The sequence below is a fragment of the Saccopteryx bilineata genome, chromosome 9 (genome assembly GCF_036850765.1).
Source record: "Saccopteryx bilineata isolate mSacBil1 chromosome 9, mSacBil1_pri_phased_curated, whole genome shotgun sequence".
In the NCBI taxonomy this organism is placed as follows: domain Eukaryota; kingdom Metazoa; phylum Chordata; class Mammalia; order Chiroptera; family Emballonuridae; genus Saccopteryx; species Saccopteryx bilineata.
Genome location: NC_089498.1, coordinates 7162177 through 7186576, shown reverse-complemented (window position 1 = coordinate 7186576; position 24400 = coordinate 7162177). Strand labels below are relative to the sequence as shown.

The following is a 24400-nucleotide window of genomic DNA, read 5'->3' as shown; positions in this document are numbered from 1 at the left end:
ATAATGTTGTGATTAAGGGAATGGGCTTTGGAGGCAGCCAGCCCTGGGTTCTAATCCCAGTTTCATCATTTCCTTGAGCCTCTACTTCCTCATCTGTCTAACGGAAAAAAGAACTACCACGGCTTAATGAATTTCCCTGTTGGATAACATCTGCACCAGTTATACTCTGCGTCCCAGCTTGTTCATCAAGAGACTGCCCCAAGTGGGTACTCCACCTCTCAGAGCCTATCTGTTCAAGTGCTACACTTTTAAGATGATTCCTTCTAGTAATTGGCCATCATTATTCTTGATGGTCTGATTAGCTAAGACAGTGTTTTTGGACTGTGAGCTGAAATCTCATTATGAGCCATCATAGTGGACAGCATTCAAGTTACAGGCCTGGTAGGTAGCAGAAAGGAATTTTGAACCCAAGGCTGCCGAACTCCAAAATTATTGTTTTATTATTAATGTTTAATTAGATAGTATTTTTAATATAGAGAAAAGTAAACACCCATAAAATGAGACTAAATATATTTGCATTTTACTTCATATTTGTCATTTAAATAAACATATATCTATACATATACAAAATAACTTTTCCTCTCTTCCCATTACATCCCCCAGATGTTTATGAACATATACAGGTACCTCTATGATGACTTTATAGAAACACATACTGAAAAGATACATGACAAAGTCAGAACAGTGTTTTGCTCTGGGAAGGAAGAAGAAAGGAGCTGAGGATTTTAATGGTTAGACATTATGTTTTATTTTTTTAGTTTAAAAAGTGATTTAAAACAAAAAAACAAAAAAGAAGTGATTTAAAACAAGTACTACATTTGTTAAACCTTTGTAGTGTGTTTATGGCTATTTATGTAATATTGGTACATTTTAATGTTTTTGCATGGAAACATATTTTTAGAAGTAGCAACATACAGATTAATGCTGATTCAAGGCTTACATAGAAACGAATTATTTTAAATGGCTACATCATTTAAATTCTAATAGCTTAAAAAGGGTGTGTTATAGGTGGATAGCTGTTGAGTGCAATTGTTGAGAGGACCCCTGTTCATAAAACAAATAGAAACGTTAGCTAATATCTATTTAGTCTCACATATACACATATACTAGTTCAGCTGGGGTGGGGGAGTCAAAAGTTATAGTTTTTCAATTGAGCCAGCATCCCCTAATGGGTTGTTTATGACAACACAGTTTGTATTAAACCCAAATTAACAGTCCTAGCAATACTCTTTTCCCAGACAATGTTAGTTTCCATGAAAGTGTCTCCAAAAGATTATCCCCTGAAATTACAATAAGTCAGACTAATAATAATAAATAATAAACTCTATAAGTAAAAACAATGTAAAGCCATATTTACATTTCATAGTAAAAGCCAATTTCATAGTAAAAGCCAATACCTCGATGTAACTAAATTAAAGTAGCAAACTGTAATGACAGTATACATGCTTAATTAATCACGAATAATAAAATACTTCTTTTACTATTTTTGATTAGAGACACTAGTCAGCACCTTTTTAGAATTATTACTATCCACTAAAGAAGTTAAATAGTGCTATAGATGTTAACATAGTAACTTAACAAAAAAACCAGATTCTTTTAGATTTAATCTTTTCTAATATTTATACTGGACTGCTCATTCCTGTAACTTTCATATAAGCATTCCAATTTTTGCTTAACCTTATTATATGACAATAATTACTGTTCCTCCCAAAATTTTACATGACAAGTACAATTTACTTATTTCCACCTTCAGCCAAAAATTAAAATTCTAAATTAAGACACTTGAAAAATTATGGCCTTCATACTCACTAGAAAAACCCATTTCAAGAACCATACCATTATTAATAAACATCAGAATGATGCTGATACACACTTTAGATATCAGTGCTGAAAATGAAATGTAACCCTTCTCCACATTTCAGTAAGTCTAAATCGTTTCTCCTTACCACAAACACCATCATCTATATGTCCCCTTAATATATTACTGAAAGTTTTCAAATATTTATAATCTTTTATTCTTCTTTTCCTTCAAGATAAAAGAAATCTAAAAGATCCTTGGCAACGTGTTTCTATCAAATTACGCAAGTCCCTTTAATGTACCCTGGTCCTAGCCAACATTTTCCCTAAAGAAAAAATAAATTTAGAAAGCACAGTAAAACAAAAGTAAGGTAACAGATTTCAAGTCTATCAGAGGGAGAATTCAGCTGCTTACAGATATATCACTGCTCTTCAAAGGACATCCTGGCAATGATAAAATAGACAAAAAATTGTATGCCAGGCTGAATTATTAATTTTTTTAAATTACAAAACAATAAGACAATAAAAATAGTTTTAATTCACATAATGATCAAAACTAGAGGATTAAAACATTTCATAGTTTAAGTGAAAATGAGAGAAATTAAGCAGCTTGTCCTAACAACTGGGGAAAGTTGAATACAGTCCCGTCTACTACTTACAGGAAGCACTTTACACCTTCTCTTTGGCACATCCTAATCGCCAGCCTCACTACTCTTGTGCTTTGGGGGCCGTTATTAAGTAAAACCAGGATTATTTGAACACAAGCACTATGACATGACAAGTCAGTCTGATGATAATGGAGATAGCTACTAAGTGGCTAACAGGCAGGGAGCCTATACAGCGTGCACAGTGTGGCTTTGCTGGACCCAATAGGGTGCTGCATGTCCCAGGTGGGAGAGGACAGGACTGGGAGGGATGGATCATGCTACTCAGAATTGTGTGCTAAATTGCTAATAAGTTTTAAATTAAACTTATGAGTTATTTATTTCTGGAGTTTTCTATTTAATATTTTTGGACGGAGGGTGACCGCAGGTAACAAAAACCACATAAAGTGAAACCGTGGATAAAGGGGAACTGCCATAGGAATTAGATTTTAGATGATATGTGGAATTATTGATCATCTTGGGTGTGGAACTGGTTGTCTAGAAGAATCTCCTCATTCTCGGGAGATATATGACGAAGTATTTAGAGAACATTCTCATGATAACTGCAATTTACTTTCAAATCATACAGCCAAAAACAACAAAAACTGTGTACTCATCTATAAACAAAAACAAAGCAAGTACGGCAACATGTTAACAACTATGGAAGTGAAAGATATTCATTTACTATTCTTTTATTTATTTCATTTTATTTAGTTTTCTAAATACTAAGTACTTTTCATTAAAAACTGAGAAAAATCGCTTGTCCTGATCAATGGCCATAGTAACAATGCATTGACTCAACACACTAGGCGTTCATAGGTCAAGTGGCCATTGACTCAACACACACTAGGCGTTCATAGGGCAGGTTCACTTCAAAGTCTGGAACCCAAGAACACAGACAGCTTTGTTAATGGAATAGTTTTACACTATACGGTCATCCATAAACTCTGAAAAAGTTTCATAAATCAGTATTATTGGAATTGGTAGAAACAGAGCCTAATGTATAGTAATAATAACGACTTCCATGGAGAGAAAATCCTTCTGTTCATAGACAGGTTCCCCACATCCCTCACGAAATTACCAGCTCTCACCAACTAACTTCACACAAATGTGTGGCACTGCTCACGAAGAAAACAGCTTGCTTTAGATCAGGCAAGAGGGATCCCTTCCTTGGACTGCACAATTCCGTTGCCACACCCGTCCAGTGCCAGATGCACTACCCTCCTCTCTTCTAGAACATGCTTCAAGTACACAGGAATTATCTACCTAAAACAGTCGCACACCCGTCTGCAGAGGGTGCCTGGGTCTATTCCCTAGGTTTGTTCTCTTAAGGAATTCCTTGTTTGGCAAGGAATACACATTAAAAGTATGTGTGTGCTTTAGGCCAGAGAGATGGGGAGAAACAGGTGGAGCTTGAATATGTAGGCTGAGATGTCCACGTGTTTATGAGGCCCCTGAGGTGCAGGACAGAAGAGGGGTGGAAACAGAATGTAGAATGGCCAGCTTCTGCCGTACTCTGGATATGGAACTCCAGAGAGTCCAAAACTTCTCAATTCAAATCAGTGCTTCTATTTGTCAAGAAAGAAGGATAAAACATATTTAAGAGTTTACTGGCTTTATATACAACATTTAAATATTTTGACATGCAGTATGAGAACTTCCATTTGTACTCTTTTCCTGGGACCCACAAATGTTAGGACAAGCCTGCATAAAAATGAATTAAGAAACAATTATGGCCTGACCTGTGGTGGCGCAGTGGGTAAGGCGTCAACCTGGAAACGCTGAGGTTGCCGGTTCAAAACCCTGGGCTTGCCTGGTCAAGGCACATATGGGAGTTGATGCTTCCTGCTCCTCCCCCCTTCTTTCACTCTCTCTCTCTCCCCCCTCTCTATAATGAATAAATAAAAAATCTTTAAAAAAATAAAAAAATAAAAAAAAAAAAAGAAACAATTATGTAAGAAAAAGAATAACAAAAAGGAAATAGGATTATGGAATCTGTTTTAGACTACGTCACTAAAAAGCTACTTTATATCTGGTCCTCTACGACTATAAACATTCTAAAACTCTATTAATTTAAAACTCCTTCCAGTTCTAAAATTAAAAAAAAAACACCTTAGGGTAAGAAATCATTATTAAAAAACAAACTGGCCCTGGCCGGTTGGCTCAGCGGTAGAGCGTCGGCCTAGCGTGCGGAGGACCCGGGTTCGATTCCCGGCCAGGGCACATAGGAGAAGCGCCCATTTGCTTCTCCACCCCTCCGCCGCGCCTTCCTCTCTGTCTCTCTCTTCCCCTCCCGCAGCCAAGGCTCCATTGGAGCAAAAGATGGCCCGGGCGCTGGGGATGGCTCTGTGGCCTCTGCCCCAGGCGCTAGAGTGGCTCTGGTCGCAATATGGCGACGCCCAGGATGGACAGAGCATCGCCCCCTGGTGGGCAGAGCGTCGCCCCCTGGTGGGCGTGCCGGGGGGGGGGGGATCCCGGTCAGGCGCATGCGGGAGTCTGTCTGACTGCCTCTCCCTGTTTCCAGCTTCAGAAAAATGAAAAAAAAAAAAAAAAAAAAAAATGACTTTACAATTTATATAGCACTTTTAAATTCATTGTTCATTATAATGTTTATTTATCAGAAATGCCAGCAACACGGACAGACATACTGCAGATGAGAACACTGCAGAGGCAACCTGCCCAGGACGACTATGTATGAGAGCACATGGAGGGCTCAGTCAGGACTCGAACCTAGTTCTCCTGGCTCAAATCCAGTGCTTTCCCACTCTTATGAGACTTACATCTGAAAGCCTACTTTCAAAAGATTTATTGTCCAACACTAGAACTGAGAAACAAATGACTGATGACAAAACAAAGATGAAAACTACCTAATTCCCCTCCTTCATAAACAGCTCATTGGCCTGATGACAAAAACTCATGAATTCAACTTTTGAATCATATGGCTCAATTCAGTAAGCAATATACAACCACATGAGTAACTTTAAGAAAGTGCTTAAAAAAAAAAAGTGCTGAAAGCACATGATATAATATACAGAGTTGATAGCATTTTTACCAACTAAAATATACTTAACACTTTGGAGATCAGATTAGCTGATTACTAATTCCTGCATTACTCCAATAGGTCTACTATGGATTTAACTTGAATAATATCAAATTATTTTATAAGAAATATTATATAAATAACTAAAACAATTAAGTAAAAATACTGGATTATGTCTTACAAAATGATGACTTCTTTATCTTTTCTCAGTACGTACGTACTTTTCTCAAATCTGAATCTGTGTTCAAGTCCTAGGTCTGTGACTTGTAAACAATTCTATCTTGAGTCTGGCTGGTTTCTTAATTTATAAATTAAGATGCCCAATAACATCATAAGATTATTGTGAGAATAACGTGATGACATGTAAAAAGTACCCAGCACAATGCCTGGCATAGGGCTGGGGCTTACAAAATAACGGCTGAATAAATGAAATTTTTGTTTATTCAAAAATTATTGTTTATTTAAATCACTTAAGTATGCATTATGGGGAAATCTGAAACCAAAAGTTTCCAATAGCCTAACTCTAATCATTTCAGATTAGAGCACTAGAATCTAGTGACTAGATAATTCCTAGCATGATAAGCAAAGAGAAGAGACTAAGCAGAAATCACTTTTCTGCTGAAAGATAAAGACACTCAAGTATGTTTTTTATAATGTGAGGTCAGCTCTGGCCAGGTAGCTCGGGTGGTTAGAGTGTCATTCCCATAAACCAAGGTTGTGGGTTCAATTCCTGGGCACATGCGAGAGTCAACAAATGAATACATGAATGAGTGGAACAACGGATCAATGATTTCCTGTCTCTGTCTCTACCTTTCTCTCAACTCAATACATTAAACAAAATTATAGGCCCTGGCCGGTTGGCTCAGCGGTAGAGCGTCGGCCTGGCGTGCGGGGGACCCGGGTTCAATTCCCGGCCAGGGCACATAGGAGAAGCGCCATTTGCTTCTCCACCCCACCCCCTCCTTCCTCTCTGTCTCTCTCTTCCCCTCCCACAGCCAAGGCTCCATTGGAGCAAAGATGGCCCGGGCGCTGGGGATGGCTCCTTGGCCTCTGCCCCAGGCGCTGGAGTGGCTCTGGTCGCGGCAGAGAGACGCCAGGGAGGGGCAGAGCGTCGCCCCTGGTGGGCGTGCTGGGTGGATCCCAGTCGGGCGCATGCGGGAGTCTGTCTGACTGTCTCTCCCTGTTTCCAGCTTCAGAAAAATACAAAAAAAAAAAATTATATTAGTCTTTATAATGTGAGATCATAAAGTCATAAAAGAGGTCCTTGTTAATTAATTCTTGAGTTAAATATCTTCTAATTGGCCTCATGGCTTACAGTAGGCAGAATAATGGCCCCTACAGATATAAGCCTAATTCCCCAAATTTGTGAATGTTAAGTTACATGATAAAGGAGAATTCAGACTACAGACAGAATTAGTTAATCAGCTGACCTTAAAATAGGGGGAGATTACCCTAGATTGTCCATAGCTGCAATGAAATCTCAAGAGTCCTATCAGTGGAAGAAAGAGGCAAAAGAGTCATGCAATGAGAGAAGGACTCTATCAGCCCTTAGGAGTCAAGATGGAAGGGGGCCATAGGCCACAGAAGAGGGCAGCCTCTGTAAACTGGCAAAGCAAGAAAAGAAATCCTCTTCTATAAAGGAGCACAGCCCTGCCAAGACCTCAATGTTAGATGTTAGCACAGTGAGATCCATTTCGGCCTTCTGAGTTCTTTGAAGACATAAAATGTGTGATAATTTGTTACAATAGCAATAAGTAACTGATATGGGACTACAGGTCACTACCAGCTTCAATATTCCCCTATTTTAAGGCAGCAGACTTTCAACCTTTTTCATCTCATCGCACATATAAACTAATCACTAAAATTTTGCAGCACACCCAAAAATATAATTTTTCCCAATCTGACAAAAAATAGGTATACCATACTTTTGATTCACTCATATCAAATGGCTATTGTTGTGTTGGCTGTTGTCATTTTTTCATTTAACAATCTAAAGCAGGGGTAGTCAACCTTTTTATATCTACCACCCACTTTTGTATCTCTGTTAGTAGTAAAATTTTCTAACCGCCCACCGGTTCCACAGTGATGGTGATTTATAAAGTAGGGAAGTCACTTTACTTTATAAAATTTATAAAGCAGAGTTACAGCAAGTTAAAGCATATAATAATAATAACTTACCAAGTACTTTATGTCAGATTTTCGCTAAGTTTGGCAGAATAAATCTTTATAAAACAACTTACTATAGTTAAATCTTTTTATTTATACTTTGGTTGCTCCGCTACCGCTCACCATGAAAGCTAGAACGCCCACTAGTGGGTGGTAGGGACCAGGTTGACTACCACTGATCTAAAGGAAAAGAGGTCAGTGCCCCAACCTAAATAGTCAGGTTTTATATGCTTTAAAAGGTCTTGCAACACAAAGGTTCTCTAAAGCAACAGAGGGTAGTGTGAGCTCCAGAGTTCTACTGCTTGTATCTGAACCCTTGCTCTGTCATTTACTAGCTACACGACACTGAGCAAGCTATGTAACCAGCCTCTCCTTCAAGTCTTATCTGTAAAAAGAGTAGATAAGATTTACCTCAGAGTTGTTCTGAAGATTAAATGAGAAAATACATGTAAAGCTATAAACATGAGTATAACTGCTGAATATTTATGGAATATTTGTACTCTTATTATTCATAATTGTATAAATCTTCAAAGGAAAGTTTGTATATTTACCTCAATTTTCTAAGAATCTGTCTAATCACGGGCACACACAATTTATCTGCAAAGATGCTCATCATACTACCCAAAAAGAATAAACTGGTTAAATAAATTATGGTATTCTGCACTATAAATTATTATACAGTCGTTAATTTGGTATTATAAGTCTTCTAATTAAGGCCAGATGGATTAATAGGAACTGGATTTACCATCCTTCTTAAAACTGAAGTCAGGCAAAACATAAACAATTGTTTTCAGGGATCGCACATCAGGCGAGGCAGGACAGCGACCCGACCCGAGAGACGGGAAACGAGACTGACACGGGGAGGTTTCTAGGCTGCAGAGTAGAAAGAGCAGGAACCCAGGGGGACATCTCACAGCATCCCTGAGTGGAAGAGACAGAGGTGGAAGTCCAGGGAAGCCAAGGTGGCTGGTTTGCAGGGGAGAGGTCTGGAAAGACAGCTTCAATACAGGAAAGACTTCTGGAGGCCCTGGCTGACTCACTCCGTGGATACAGCATCAGCCTGGCATGCGGAAGTCCTGGGTTCGATCCCCAGTCAGGGCACACATGAAAAGCAACCATCTGTTTCTTTCCACCTCCCTCACCCCCTTCTCCCTCTTCCTCTCTGGCAGCTAGTGGCTTAGGTTCCAGGCACTGAGGATAGCTTGGTTGGTCCGAGTGTCAGCCTTAGGCTCAGTTGATTCAAGAACCGGCCCCAGATGGGGGTTGCTGGGTGGATCCCGGTCAGGGCGCATGCAGACGTCTGTCTCTCTATCCCCCCTCTCCTCTCACTTAACAAGAAGGAAAAAGAGACCTTCAGAAGGTCTCCTCTTGAGGCTTTAGATAAGTTTACTCATCAGCACTACCCAAGGCCCAGAAAAAAACACCTGAAAGCAGCCAAGATCTAACTAGGGCCAAGAATAGGTCATCTTTCCATCAACCATAGTGGAAAATCTTGTACTTCACAAGGCACTGGATAGAGATCACATGGCTAACTACATGTAGGATGTGATAACAAGTCGCAACCTCTCTCTAACACTGTTTCTGATTTTTGTATATGAAGATAGAGTAAAATCTTGTCCAGCTCTAAAACTGTATGATTTCATTAGAAGGTCAATGTAAACTTGAATATTTTCAGATATATAAACATATATCATGTAGGAAAGACCTCGCTTAAAAGTGTTCTCCTTGCATAATTTGTAAGGTGTTACCTGTACAGTAAATGTGCAAGGTATTATCTGCATAGTTGACTACAGCAAATTACCAGATTTTATTAAACTGAAAACTGTGTTCCAAGCCTCCTAACTATATGCTTACCACATACATATGTCCCTATATATTATCCACACTATATAGTATTAAAATATTTTCTTAATTTAAAATCAATTTAGTCCAATTACCCAAAGAAATCTGATCACCCATGTAAGTATTCCAAAGCCACTTTATATTCATGCTCTCATCACAGGAATAAAGTGTGATGGCTCAGTAGCCCCTAACACATTCCTTTCAATTTCAGACATTATAATAATAAGTAAATGACTGAGTAGTCCTATGGGATTGGGGAGCACACCTCATCTATCAAATTAAATACAACAAAATTTTGTTAAACTTACTTTGAAGTTTGTCTTGAATCTCATGCTCTTCACATACTGTACTAATCCACAAATTTCTCACCAACTGCTGCCTCTTCCCTGCCCCTGGAACTCACTTCCTGTCCACCTCTCACCCCTAAGTATGCATGTTATGGATCAACAGCCTTAAAAATAGCCTTAAAGCTACTGTTAACAACCTAGAGTTTCTGTTACTGATTCCTGGCAGGCGGTGAAGAGCTCAACAATGGACAGTTTATAGTATTAGTTTCCCAAAATTCCTTTGCTCTAAAAATTAGAGATAAAAATAAGCTACTACTGTCTGCTATGTTTTCTGAGTACTTACATTTAAAAACACTTGTAGCATCCCACTTTTTTTCTTTTTTATAAGTAGTAAAATTTTAGTGAATTATTTAAAAATAAATGTTCTCAGCAATATTCACTGTTGTTATGATTGACAACAGACTTCAGAGTACTCTGAGACATTTAAAATTATATCCCCAACTATCCCCACCTCAGCTGAAGAATAAGAAATAGCAAGGTTTAGAAATATTCTTTACATATCAAAAAATCTCAATGAAGTTTTCTAGAATTCTAAATAGCATGCCATCCATGAATTTTCAAGCAGTAGACTAAGGAATAAAGAGTGGGCAAAAGTAGGTCTACAGTGTTTATACAGAAAATAATACAATGGGTTCTGGTTGGTTGGCTCAGTGGTAGATTATCAAACTGGCATGTGGATGTCCTGGGTTCAATTCCCAGTCAGGGCACACAGGACAAGAGCCCATTTGCTTCTCCACCCTCAGCCCCTCCTGCTTCTCTCGATCTCCTCACCCTCTCCTGCAGCCATGGCTCAACTGAAATGAGTTGGCCCTAGGTGCTGAGGATGGCTCCATGGCCTCCACCTTAGGCGCTAAGAAGAGCTAGGTTGCTGAGCAATGGAGCAATGCCTCAGAAGGGCAGAGCATTGCCCCTCAGTGGGCTTGCCAGGTGGACCCCGGTTGGGACACATGCAGAAGTCTATCTTTGCTTCCTCTCCTCTCACTGAATAAAAAAATAAAAGAAAAATAAAGGAAAATAATACAATAAATAATAAATAATAAAACAAGAATAAACTGTGTTTTGTGTATTCACAACTATAAAACTAGTTTGTCCCACACTATATAATGTTTTGGCTATAACAAATATATCTTATTTTTACATTTTTGATAAACCAAAATTTCTGCCACATTATTTTTAATCTCTTAAATGTCTATACATATTTATATTAATTTAGTCTGAAATAAAATTACTGCAATCAGGAATTTTCTTAAACCTAAAAAGGTTTTTTCCACAGAACCTGGGGAAACACCATATTAATATAAGAATTCCTTACTAATACAACATTCGGCTCTGCAGTAACCATTACAATCCAAACACGCCAAAAATTACACAGGCAAAATCTGCTCTGCCAAAATTTGTCATACATTATACACATTAAACCATTTGAATTTCACATATTTAGGATCTGTGACCTATATACTTCAGTACATATAAAACTATATAAAATCCACAATCACCATAATCATAACAATTCCCTACCTCCTCTACCAATTATTTCTCCTCTTCATTCTCACATTCAGCAACGCCCAAGTATCACTCTGAATACAAATAATAGGAAACTTGAGGTCTTTCAATAACTCAAAAAAAAGTATTCCAAACTGGCTGCCATTTATCAGTATTTGAACATGTAATGAGCTCTGAAATAGGAGGTAAATTTCAGTAAAGTCGCCTAGATTTATCAGTGCAGAATGACTTATGAAACATTGCTTGTGATGAGTCTGAAGACAATTTCTCTCAGAAAGTACTATCAGTATGCTACTATCAAGGACGACCTTAATTACTTATAATTATCCTCCATTCATTTCAAATCTATTAAAGGCAGTTTTTATTTCTTTTTAAAGCCAGAACATGTTTAGAAAACCATGAATTAAAAATATTTAAATGATGACAAGGCTTTAGAAAAATGAAATTAAGAAAAGGAGTTAATAATCAGGTTTCTTAACTTCAATTATATGCTATACAAAGTGATTAGTCAAACCAGCCAGAAATCTACATATAAAGTGACTAGATGACCTTAGACATCAATCAGCAGAGATTCTTCCCGGGGTCCAACTAAGCTGCTTGCTCCTCTTCCAGCAGAGGGAGCAAAATCCTAACATTCTCCACAAGCCACGGAAGGAAGGGGAAGGGAAGGGTTTACAGGTGCCTTTTAAGTATCTTAAAATCTATGTAGACATTTTTTTAAAAGTAATGAAAATACCTTTTGAAACAACTAAAATTAACCCAAAAGAAAAGATAAAGACTTTATCTTTTTCAAACACTTCAAGGCTTTGAAATGAAAAATGGTCCCTATATATTTAATTTCAATAACTATGGCATATTTCATCATTGACAAAATCTCATAGGTAACCAAGGTATAAAAGTACTATGAATCCTTCATTTTAAAAGATTTTTTTTTTTTTTGACAGAGACAGAGAGAGGGATAGATAGGGACAAACAGACAGGAACGGAGAGAGATGAGAAGCATCAATTTTTCACTGTGGCACTTTAGTTGTTCATTGATTGCTTTCTCATATGTGCCTTGACCGTGGGGCTACAGCAGACTGAGTAACCCCTTGCTCAAGCCAGCGACCTTGGGTCCAAGCTGGTGAGCTTTGCTCAAACCAGATGAGCCCACGCTCAAGCTGGCGACCTCGGGGTATCGAACCTGGGTCCTCTGCAGCCCAGTCCGACGCTCTATCCACTGCACCACCATATGGTCAGGCTAAAAGATTTTATAAACATGATAAAGTATTAAATTAAATACATTTTTATATTTTCATGACAAAAACTACAGAAAACAAAGTGTAATTTCACTACCCTAAAACAATCATTTCTTTTCCATATTTTTTCACATATGTAATACATGTGTCTTCATACTGTCATGAAGAAAGTATAATTGTGAAAACATCATGTACTTACTCTATACTGGGCACAGTTCTAAGCACTGTTACATGTTATATCATTTATAATCCCCAGCAAAGACCTGTTAGATTTTATTATTCAACATTTAACGATGAAGCAAGTGAGACATAAAAATTATATAAACGACTAAAACTTACACAACTACTAAGTAACAGAAGCCAAGATTCTATTCCATTCTTAACCACTTGACTGTGATTTTAATTTTGAATCATGCTTTTCCCCTATTTTTAACATATTCTCAGCGTTAATCTTCAGTCTTTTAATGCCTAATTAAAATCTAACATGGAAAGGATAATGAACTATGCTGCTATCAGTTGTCTTTTATAGCAAAATAAATATATTTGTGTATATCGGTTTTGCTATATTCTGGTTATTGTTAATAAAATATTTTTGACCTCAAATATATCACCCAATTGCTTTCCAAATTATTTGTACCAATTAATAAAGCTATGTAAGTTCTAATTTCACCATAAATTTGTTAGCAATCTGCATTAACGTTTAAAATTTTTTTCTAGCTTGACCAGGCAGTGGTGCAGTGAATAGAGCATTGGACTGGGATGCAGAGGACCCAAGATCGAAACCCTGAGGTGGCCGGCTTAAGCACAGGCTTAATCGCTTAAGCATGGAGTCACTGGCTTAAGCATGGGATCACAGACATGACCCCATGGTCACTGGCTTGAGCCCAAGGTCGCTGGCTTGAAGCCCAAGGTCGCTGGCTTGAGTCCAAGGTCACTGACTCAAGCAGGGGCTCACTTGCTCTGCTGCAGCCCTTCCCCATCAAGGCACACAAGAAAAAGCAATCAATGAACTAAGGAGCTGCAACAAAGAACTGATGCTTCTCATCTCTCTCCCTTCCTGTCTTTCTGTCCCTCTCTCTGTCTCTGTCACACACACACACACACAAAAAAATTCTAGGCCCTGGTTGGGTGGCTCTATGGATAGAGTGTTGTCCTGGCATACCAAAGTTACAAGTTTCATCCCCAGTCAGGGGCACATGTGAGAAGCAATCAGTGAGTACACAGCTAAATGAAAAAACTAACTGGAGCCTGACCAGGCGGTGACGCAGTGGATAGAACGTCGGACTGGGATGTGGAGGACCCAGCCAGGTTCAAGACCCCGAAGTCGCTAGCTTGAGCACGAGCTCATCTGGTTTGAGCAAGGCTCACCAGCCTGAGCCCAAGGTTGCTGGCTTGAGCAAGGGGTTACTCGGTATGCTGTAGCCCCATAGTCAAAGTACATATAAGAAATCAATCAATGAACAACTAAGGAACCACAACGAAGAACTGATGTTTCTCATCTCTCTCCATTCCTGTCTGTCTGTCCCTATCTGTCCCTCTCTCTGACTCTCTCTCTCTCCCCCACAAGAAAAAAAAAAAACAAACTAAGTGGAACAAGTTGATTCTTCTCTCTCTCAAATCAATAAAAAAAATTCAATTAAAAAAAAGAGTGGGCCCTGACCAGTTGGCTCAGCCGTAGAGTGTTGGCCCAGAATGTGGATGTCCCAGGTTCAATTCCCAGCCAGGGCACACAAGAGAAGCACTCATCTGCTTCTCCACCCCTCCCCTTCTCGCTTCTTTCTCTCTCTCTCTTCTCCTCCTCTCTTGCTGCCATGGTTCGATTGGAGCGAGTTGGTGCCAGGTGCTCAGGATGGCTCCATGGCCACTGATTCAGGAGCTAAAAAAATGGCACTGGCTCTGGTTGCAAGGGAACAAGAGCCCCAGATGGGCAAGGCATTGCCCCTAGTGGGCTTGCCCGGTGGATCCCAGTTGGGGCACATGCGGGAGTCTGTCTCTGCCTCCCCGTATCTCACTAAATAAAATAGTAAAACTTTTTTTCTAATAGATGAAGATGAAACCACTCTACAAACTGAATTATTAGAGGTGTACATTATTCTTAATGTTGTTTACTAATTCAATTTCTTCTTTTGTGAATTTCAGATAAAGCATTATCTAGTTATTAACTGAGATCTTAAAAGTTTACTCATCAATTTACATGATATTTTTTATAGGAATATTAATCCTATTCCATCATGTATACCAGGGGTCCCCAAACTTTTTACACAAGAGGCCAGTTCACTGTCCCTCAGACCGTTGGAGGGCCGGACTATAAAAAAAACTATGAACAAATCCCTATGCACACTGCACATATCTTATTTTAAAGTAAAAAAACAAAACGTGAACAAATACAATATTTAAAAAAAAGAACAAGTAAATTTAAATCAACAAACTGACTAGTATTTCAATGGGAACTATGCTCCTCTCACTGACCACCAATGAAAGAGGTGCCCCTTCCGGAAGTGTGGCGGGGGGCCGAATAAATGGCCTCAGGGGGCCGCATGCAGCCTGCGGGCTGAAGTTTGGGGACCCCTGATGTATACAATAAAATAGTCCCAAACTATTATTTTCCTCTTAATTATCACTATAAAGTTTCCATTTGTTTATATTAAATCTTTTCGTTAAAGGCACAAAAGAGGTCTTAAACAATTTTCTAAATATAATTTTCACAATTTTCTAAATATAAAAGTTAGTCCATTGTTTTGAGTACATCAATGAATCACTTTTAAATACGACTGCTAAAAAATAAAAAATGTCAAAATATGCATATTTAATAGAACCATTGAGTTTGACCAATTTTAATTGTCTCATATAAATTAACTCAGTGAGGAAAAGCCCACCCTATCCCAAATCACGGAAATCAAAGCTCCGTACCTGTCGTTGTAAACATAGGCGGTTTCTGTCGTGTAAATGATGATGATTAGAAAGTGATGAGGGCCAACTCCGAGCCTGAGTATGAAATTGAGTTGGAGTCATATCAGAAGGCCGTGTTACAAGATGTGAAGTAAAGTGCCGTTCAAGGTCATGATCTAAAACATGACATGAATTATCTTGCCCAAATGTTGACTCATCAAACTGGGGAAGGAGACCTTCCTGTAGAAGGTCTTCTGGGTCAAGTCCTGTGAATGACGCTGTTTGAGATTCCACTTGATGAAGCAGATTCTCCTCTAAAGATGAAAAGCCATTAGTTTCTACGTGATCGTTGAAATGGCCCATCTGAGTTCCTGAGTCAACAGGATCCGGGAAGTTCATGTGCACAGGAGATAATTTTGAATTGCTGTAATTACCCTGAGGATGTGATGAATGCAACATTTGGAAATTACTTGGAGTCAGCGGTGTATTGGGATTCAGCATGTGCTGAGCAGATTCTTGCTTGATTCCCCTATGAGGTGAAAAGGAATTACTCCCAGGAAAATCAGAAAAAGTCTGATTTGTATGATTGGGTGCAAGGACGGCAGAGGACTGAAGGAGACTTTTCGAAGATACGTGGTTACCGGAAAAGGAATAATGTGAAGAAAACTGCTGTGAATTACTGACAGAACAAGACGTCATATTTGGAGAAGGTCCATTAAAATTTCCCTCTTGCCGATTCCCACACTTGAGGAAGTGCACCGAAGGGTTTGACGTTGGAGAATACTGCTGCATCAGAAGAGACTGTTGTGAAGTAGATGCGTTAGTAATCTGTGGTGGGTGGTTGACATTGACTCTGCGTGGACCAGAAACACTAACATCCATAAAATTTTTAGGCTGGCCAAGAGAATTTTGCCCTGGGTTAAGGTTATTTCTGTTTTGTTGTGAGCGCAGTGAAGTACACTGTGTGTGTTGTTCATTGGCCTGAAATAAGGCAAAGTCATGGTGTGCCACAAAGCTTTTATTTTGATGCATAGAGTGAGAATGTCCTTGTTGGTGAAAAGGAGACCCATTTTGATTTGAAATGCTGGGAGCTGTCTGATGGCCCCACATTGGACTGCCATCTGCTACATCTGGAAATAAACCATTGGGTTGGTTTTGGGGGTGGATCGGAGAACAATTAAACTGAGAGTGTGGAGATAACACATGTTCCGCTGGGCTACCAAAAGACTGATTAACTTGATGAAACTTCAATGACTCAAATTGATTTAACTGTTCATAATCAGTCATCTTCTGATGTGTTGGAGTACCTTGAACATGGTTCAATGAGTCTATGTGCAAAGGTTCAAATTCTGCACCCAAGTTCAATTCATCAACTAGTGAAACAGGTCCTGGTTGCACAAACGCATCATCTGACAACCCTTCTAAGGTCTCACTGAAAAGATTGGCATCATCAAAAAAGTCCATCATTGGATCTGTCATCTTGAAAAATTCCGAGACAACCTGGTCTGTTTACTCCCAGTGAAGTATGTTCAGCTTCTCCGTAGTAGATATTATTGGATCATCTCCAAAGTTCATCAACTAATTCGAAACAGGTCAACAATGTTCATTACTGTTCTAGATAATGACATGTTGTGAAGTATCAGAATCCTAGAAAAATAAGAACAAAAGCAATTCAAGTTTAATAATGATTACTCATTAAAGTTCTATATAGTTTATACATGATTTAAAAAACACAAAATTTCAGCGTACGATAGTATCTGGTAGAACAATTTATTGCAAATAGCTCACTAATATTTCCTTCAAGAAAAAAAAATGCTGGTGCAGGGGACAGGACTATATGCATTTAGAAATTAATAATTCATATATCATAACAGAATGTAAAGTATACTTAAGAATGGTATGTCAGACACTCTCCCATACCATGAAATGGCCATCACTTCCCAGAAGCTAGTGTACATAAAATACATGTATTCTACTTCAAAATTATCTTTTTAAGAAATCTGACATGAGACCTTCTCAGATTAGTGTCATGATCTTTTGCTCTAGACCACTTGAGCAGGTAAGTCTATTATTTCATAGGGCATACATGAAAATGCTTCAAGAAGAGCAATTGTATGAGGTCATGATAAGCATGGTCAAAATGAGATAAAAGTTAGCCCTCTAGTCAACTGACAAACAAAACAGACATGTGGTATACTGGGATGTCCCTGCAGATTGCTACCATGGTCCTCTAGCTCACCTACCATGGAAGATCAGCCCACCTGACAGCCAACTAATTTAGACATCAATGTAGCAAAACCAAGCACCTTCCTGTCAATAGTTATATTCATTACTCTGCCCCTAACTCCCTCTCCACAATTAAATCATGTGGAATGTATATGTTGTTTACTATAGTTACTAAACCATGCAAATAAATGTGTAATGGTGATCAAGTGAGGCAAAAACAGAAGCTTGGGTTGAACAATAAACTATTCTTACAATAGATTCAAGAAAGAAAATAATTACATTTATACACACACACACACACAAACATACACTATTCATGTGTGGGAAGGATCTAATAGGTTGCTAATATCAAACAGATAGTTAATTTTATTTCAGGTTTCTATCATTCTACATATTTTTAACAAAGGTACTTATGGTTTTGCCCCCACTGTCCTGCATAGAAAACTATAATAAAGGTTATTGCTCATCTAGATATTAGTTTATTAAAAAAAATAGTGAAGTCCTATGAAACTTTTACATAACTCCTATTTTTTTGAGATCCATATTAGGAAATATAAATTTCCTTTAATAAATATCACTTCACTATTTAAATGTAGAAATACTTTTGAAAAATTCTGAGAACTATCAAAAGCCTTATTAATTTTACCTAGAAATGAACTTATCATCAATCACAACAAAATTTAAGAGCTTTAACAAATATGATTTTAGGAAAAATTTTTTTCCAGATTTTATAATTGTGAGACCGAGCAGATGAAGGGCTATGCAGTCTGAACTAAACACAGTATTAGCCAGAAAAAATAAGGTAGGTTAAATCACTTCTCTGGGATTTATCTTTTATTCAACTTCAGACTCCAGACTAGTGAACATCTATGTACACCTAAGTCATTAATTAGGAAAGCAATATCTTATGTCTTTGTAGAGATATAATTATCAAAAGAAAAATAAAAAGTAATACAATGGAAGTTACCCCATTCAACATGCCAAATATAAGGCACATCTTTAGTTGATATAACATGAAAAAAAAATGCTGCCAATTAAACTGTGACACACCATACCACTTCAAATGTTTTTATAATTAATGAAATAACTTTCAATGTCTTTAGAGTTAGACTTAGTCTAAAGGATTTACCAAAACTCATTGGAGAAAAAAAGAAAAAGAAAATCCAAATACATCTATAACAAGGAGATTGAATTTATAATTTAAAATCTTGCAATAAAGAAAAGCTTAGGACCAGATAGCTTTAATGGTGAATTCTATAATATTTAATAAATTACACCAATCCTTATCAAACTCTTCCATAAAGGTGAAAAGGTGTAGCCTGACCAGGCAGTGAGTGGTGCAGTGGATAGAGTGTCAGCATTGGATGCTGAGGACCCACATTCGAAACCCCAAGGTCACTGGCTTGAGTGCAAGGTCTCTGGCTTGAGCGTGGGATCCTAGACATGACTCCATGGTCACTGGCTTGAGCTTGAGCAAAGGGTCACTGGCTTGGCTGGAGTCCCCCAGTCAAGGAACATATGAGAAAGCAATCAATAAACAACTAGGGTGTTGCAACAAAGAATTGATGCTTCTCATCTTTCTCCCTTCCTGTTTGTTCCTGTGTGTCCCTCTCTCTCTCTCTCTCTTAAAAAAATTTTTAAAAAGTAAAATGATGGAAATAATTTCTAACTCATTGTGTGAGGCCAGTATTATCCTGATACTGAAGCCAAAGACATAACAAGAAAAAACAAAAACAATAAAGCTTAATATTTCTTATGAATACAGATGAAAAAAGATCATCAACAAAATATCAGCAAACCAAATCCAGGAGCACAGTTCATCTATACACACAGACATACATACATATATACAACATATTATATATCACGATCAAGGGGGATTTATCTTAGGCTTGTAGTTAATTCAATATAAAAATCAACATAATATATCATATTAATAGAATGAAGGAAAAAGCACATTATCAAGAATAGAAACAGAAAAAGCAGGACAAAAATCTAAGAGCTCTGCTGATGAAAACAGCCAGTGAAAGAGGACGAGAAAGGACCTGCCCCTCAGCGTGACCAAGGCCATTCGGGAACAACTTACAGCTAACCTCAAACTCAGTGGAGAAAGAATGAAAGCTTTTGCCCAAGATCAGGAACAAGACACTTCCACTGCTTATACTCAGTCTAGTTACTGGAAGATCTAGCCAGAAAAAAATAGGCGAAAAGAGTAAAATAAAAGGTACCCAAATTTGAAAGGAAGAAGTACAACCTACTCTATTCAAAGATAATATAATCTTACAGAAAACTGTTAAGTTACATACACACAAACTATTAGAGCTAATAAACTCACAAAACTGCAGGATACAAATCTATGAAGAAAAATCAGCTGTATTTCTGTAAGAAAGCAATCAACATTCCAAAAAAATTTAAAAAACAATTCACATACAGTAGCATTAAAAGAATAAATTTGGCCCTGGCCAGTGGCTCAGTGGTAGAGCGTCGGCCTGGCGTACAGGAGTCCCGGGTTTGATTCCCGGTCAGGGCACACAGGAGAAGCACCCATCTGCTTCTCCACCCCTCCCCCTCTCCTTCCTCTCTGTCTCTCTCTTCCCCTCCTGCAGCCAAGGCTCCACTGGAGCAAAGTTGGCCTGGGCTCTGAGGATGGCTCCATGGCTTCTGCCTCAGGCACTAGAATGGCTCTGGTCCCAACAGAGCGACTCCCCAGATGGGCAGAGCATCGCCCCCTGGTGGGCATGCCGGGTGGATCCCGGTTGGGCACATGTGGGAGTCTGACTGCCTCCCGTTCCCAACTTCAGAAAAATACAAAAAAATAAAAATAAAAAAAGAATAAATTTAATGAAGGACAAGTAAGATATGGACACCACCACCACCAAACATTGCTGAAAGGAATTTCAGTACATCTAAATAAATGAAAGAGATTACATTGTGTGTGCGTGGATTAGAAGACCTACTGCTGTTAAGATGACAATACTATCAAAGCAATCTACAGGTTCAATGAAATTCCTATCAAAATCCCAATGATGTTTTTGTAGAAATGAAAAAAAAACTCATCCTAAAATACATAGGCAATTTTAAGGGACCCAGAACCTAACTTTTACAGAAATCTTAGAAGAAAGCATAGGAACAAATCTTTGTGACTTTAGATTTGAAAATGGTTTAACAGCAAAAGCATGGGCAACAAGAGAAAAAACAGACAAATTAATTAGACTGCATGGAAATTAAAAACTTGTGCATCAAAGGACATCAAGAGAGTAAAAAGACAAGTCGGCAAATGGGAAAAAATATTTGCAAATCATATCTGATGAAGATTTAATGTATAAAGAACTCTTACAATTCAGTACTAAATAATCCAATTTAATAGACATTTCCCCAAAGAAGATGCAGAAACAGTCGATAAACACAAGAAAACTCAGTATCAGTCATTAGGGGAATGCAAACCAAACTCATAAGATAGCAGCACACTTCAGACCTATAAACAATGAAGAACAGCAAGTGTGAGAGAGGATATGTAGAACTCGAGACCCTTACACATTGCTGGTAGACATGTCAAATGGCACTGCCACTCTGGAAAAGAAGGATGGTTCCTCAAAGAGTCAGAAAGAGCCCTGGCCGGGTAGCTCATATGGTTGGAGCATTGTCCTGATCCACCAAGCTTGTGGGTTCAATCCCATCAGGGCACATATAAAAATCAACCAATGAATGCATAGATAAGTGCAAATCAATGTCTCTTTCTCTCTTTTTCTCTCCCTCCTTATCTCCCTAAAAATCAGACTATAAAAGTTTTTTTACAAGTCAAAAAGAATTACCATATAACTCAGCAATTCTTTATCAAGGTATATACTATATAGAAAAGAGAAATAAAAACAGGGAAGCAGATATTTATACACAAATGTTCATAGCAGCATTATTGACTATAGCCAAAAGTTGAAAATAAACCAAGTATCCATCAACCAGAGAATAAACAAAATCTGGTGTATACATGAAATGGCTTATCTAATCATAAAAAGAGGATGCGGTTATGGTGCATGCATGGTACAACATGGGTAAGCTTGAAAACACAATGCTAAGTATAAAAGAAGACAAAAAGGGGAAAATATTGCATTATTCCTCTTATATGAAATATCTAGAAATAGACAAATTCATAGAAACAGAAAGATGAGAGGTTACCAAGGATGAGGTAGAGAAAAGGAGAAAGTAGGGAATTATTTAATAAGTAGTTTGTGTTTGAAGTGATGAAAAAAATTTAGAAAATTTGAAAATAGGTAGTGGTGATGGTTGCATACTACCGTGAATGGTAATGCCATTGAACTGTACACTTAATACTTAAAACAGCAAATTTTACTTAGCTATAGCTTACCACACACACACTAAAAAAGCCAGGCATGCTCCTTCCTCAAGGCTTTGGCACTTGCTGGGTGCAGTCCTCCTCCATTTCAGTCAGTTTTCTCAAAGGTAACTTTCTCAGGGAGGCCTTTCCTGAAATCATCCAACCTTCTCACGTCTTCATTAACGTGTACAGGAAGTTCTCCATGCCCACATCACTCCCGCTACCCACCTTCCTCCATCTGGTAAACGGCCTTTGAGATTCCACTGAGGCCCTACCATCTCATCTCTAGGCCTGTACACATCACACTGTTAAGCGCTCATTCTTGTATTCCACACCTGGCACACTGTACCTGCATTCCTGGTCTACCCGTCTGTCTTCCCCACTACACACGACGAATGCAGTGACCGGTTCTTATTCATCACTGTATCATTAACATCTGCTAGTGTAAATCCTGGCACGTAGTAAATACCAAATGTTTTCAAGAATTAAAAAATGTTAGAATGTAAAACAAACATCTCAATCCTTACTAGTTACTCCAAAAACTGAAAATCAAAAGCATTCTTTTAGGCAGTATTTCATTTTTATTACTTTATGAATGCCCCCCACCCCTTCTGGCGAGCTCAGTCAGTTAAGAGGATCCTTCCCATGTGCTGGGGTTGCGGGTTCGATCCCCAGTCAGGGCACATACAAGAAACAACTGATAATTGCATGAATGGGTGAGACAACAAGTCCATGTTCCACCACCCCCGTCTCTCAAATCAATAAATAACATTTTTTAAAGAATGCCCCCACTGAACTATATACTTTAAAATGCTAACAGTAAATTTTATTATATATATTTTCACACACACACAAATGGCTGTGATACAATTTAAAATTTAATTATAGGTCCTGGCCAGGTAGCTCAGTTGGTTATAACATCAACCCGATACACCAAGGTTACAGGTTCAATCCCTGGGCAGAGCACATATAAGAATCAACCAACGACTGTATAAATAACTGGAACAACATCAACATCTCTTTCTCTCTCGAAAATTAATAAAAAAAATTTAATTTCCAGAAAAGTGAAATGACCATATTCTAAAAAACAATAACAATAAATAATAAAATTTAATTCCATTATCCATCAAAGAATCCTACTTATATTGATAAGTCATTCTACAAGGGGCCCTACAAGCACAGCAGTTACAAGTCCAGGCTCTGAAAATAGACTGGAAGTTGGAATCCTTGCTTTACCACTTATTATCTATGTAATCATACACAAATCACTTAATCATTTTGAAACCCAGTTTCTTCAACTGTGAAATGGAGACTGTAAGAATGCTGATCTTACAGAATTATGGTAAATAATCTGTATCAAGCACTGTGTAAACACTGTTTTCAAATTGTGCTTCTTGGATTGCTGGGAAAGGAAGAGAGAGGGCTGTAGACATCCCCAGACCCATGTCCTCCCCAATGAAAGATCCTGAATATTCATTCCTATTTATTTTACAAATTGAGCTTTCAAATAGGATTTTTTAAAAACAAAGAATTCCTTGGTTGAAAGAACTGAAAACTACTAATCCAAATAGCCACCATCTAAATGCTTATATTAACATCACCCTATGCAGACAGCCACTTAATTCAATTACTTAAACGCTGTTGGCACTGCCACTTAATTTAGTTTTACTTTGAATCTCACAGAAAGAAAAAATCTTTAAAACGTAATGTCATCTCTATTCTTGGTAAAAAATGTTTGAGGATAATTAACTTTGGGCTGATACTGAAAACAGATTAGAAGTTTCCTAGCTGCTACTGTGTCAGGTCAAGTTGTTTAAATTGAAATAGTCTTGAACATCAATAATACGCATTACCAAATTAAGTACCAACATATGTCCTAAAGGAAAATAAATTTCAATTAATATGAAAGACAGGAAATGGATTTAAATGAGGAATATCCCAAAGTCTGAAATATACTAAAAACCAAGACCCAGTTTGATTATCACTGTTTAACCTGCAGGATTGTTACAGGGTTTAGAAATACATTCAAAGTTCCTAAACTATTGCTAGGTGCTTAATAAACATAGCTTTCCCCTCTCAGACTTCTCTCTTTTCTGACTTCCCAAGAGTTTACAGTCATTCACTCACACCTCCCATCACCTCGAGGCTTCTCCTGGCCTCCTCAGGTCTTGCTAATAATCTCCAATGCCACCCCTCCCTCTTTCTACACCTCCACAACTCTCGTTCACTCACTCAGCCCACCACCACATTGTATTCATATTACCACTGGAATTTTACACCAAGGCCTCAGACCAATTCAATTAACATTTTCTAAATATTTGCAATATTTATCATAAGCCTGCCCCTTAATACAAGGTTAATGTTAACCTTTACCG

At 38.1% G+C, this 24400-nt stretch overlaps 1 protein-coding gene across 9 annotated transcripts in view; it reads right to left on the bottom strand.

Moving 5' to 3' along the window:
* Nucleotides 1-24400, bottom strand: part of CHD9 (chromodomain helicase DNA binding protein 9) — a 173477-nt gene that overhangs the window by 84211 nt on the left and 64866 nt on the right. For all 9 annotated transcript variants that reach the window (XM_066242904.1, XM_066242906.1, XM_066242903.1 and 6 more), the window contains exon 2: nt 15488-17113. In XM_066242904.1, coding sequence (XP_066099001.1) covers nt 15488-16945 — 1458 coding nt within the window. In that variant the 5' untranslated portion in view covers nt 16946-17113. The remainder of the gene's footprint in view (nt 1-15487; nt 17114-24400) is intronic.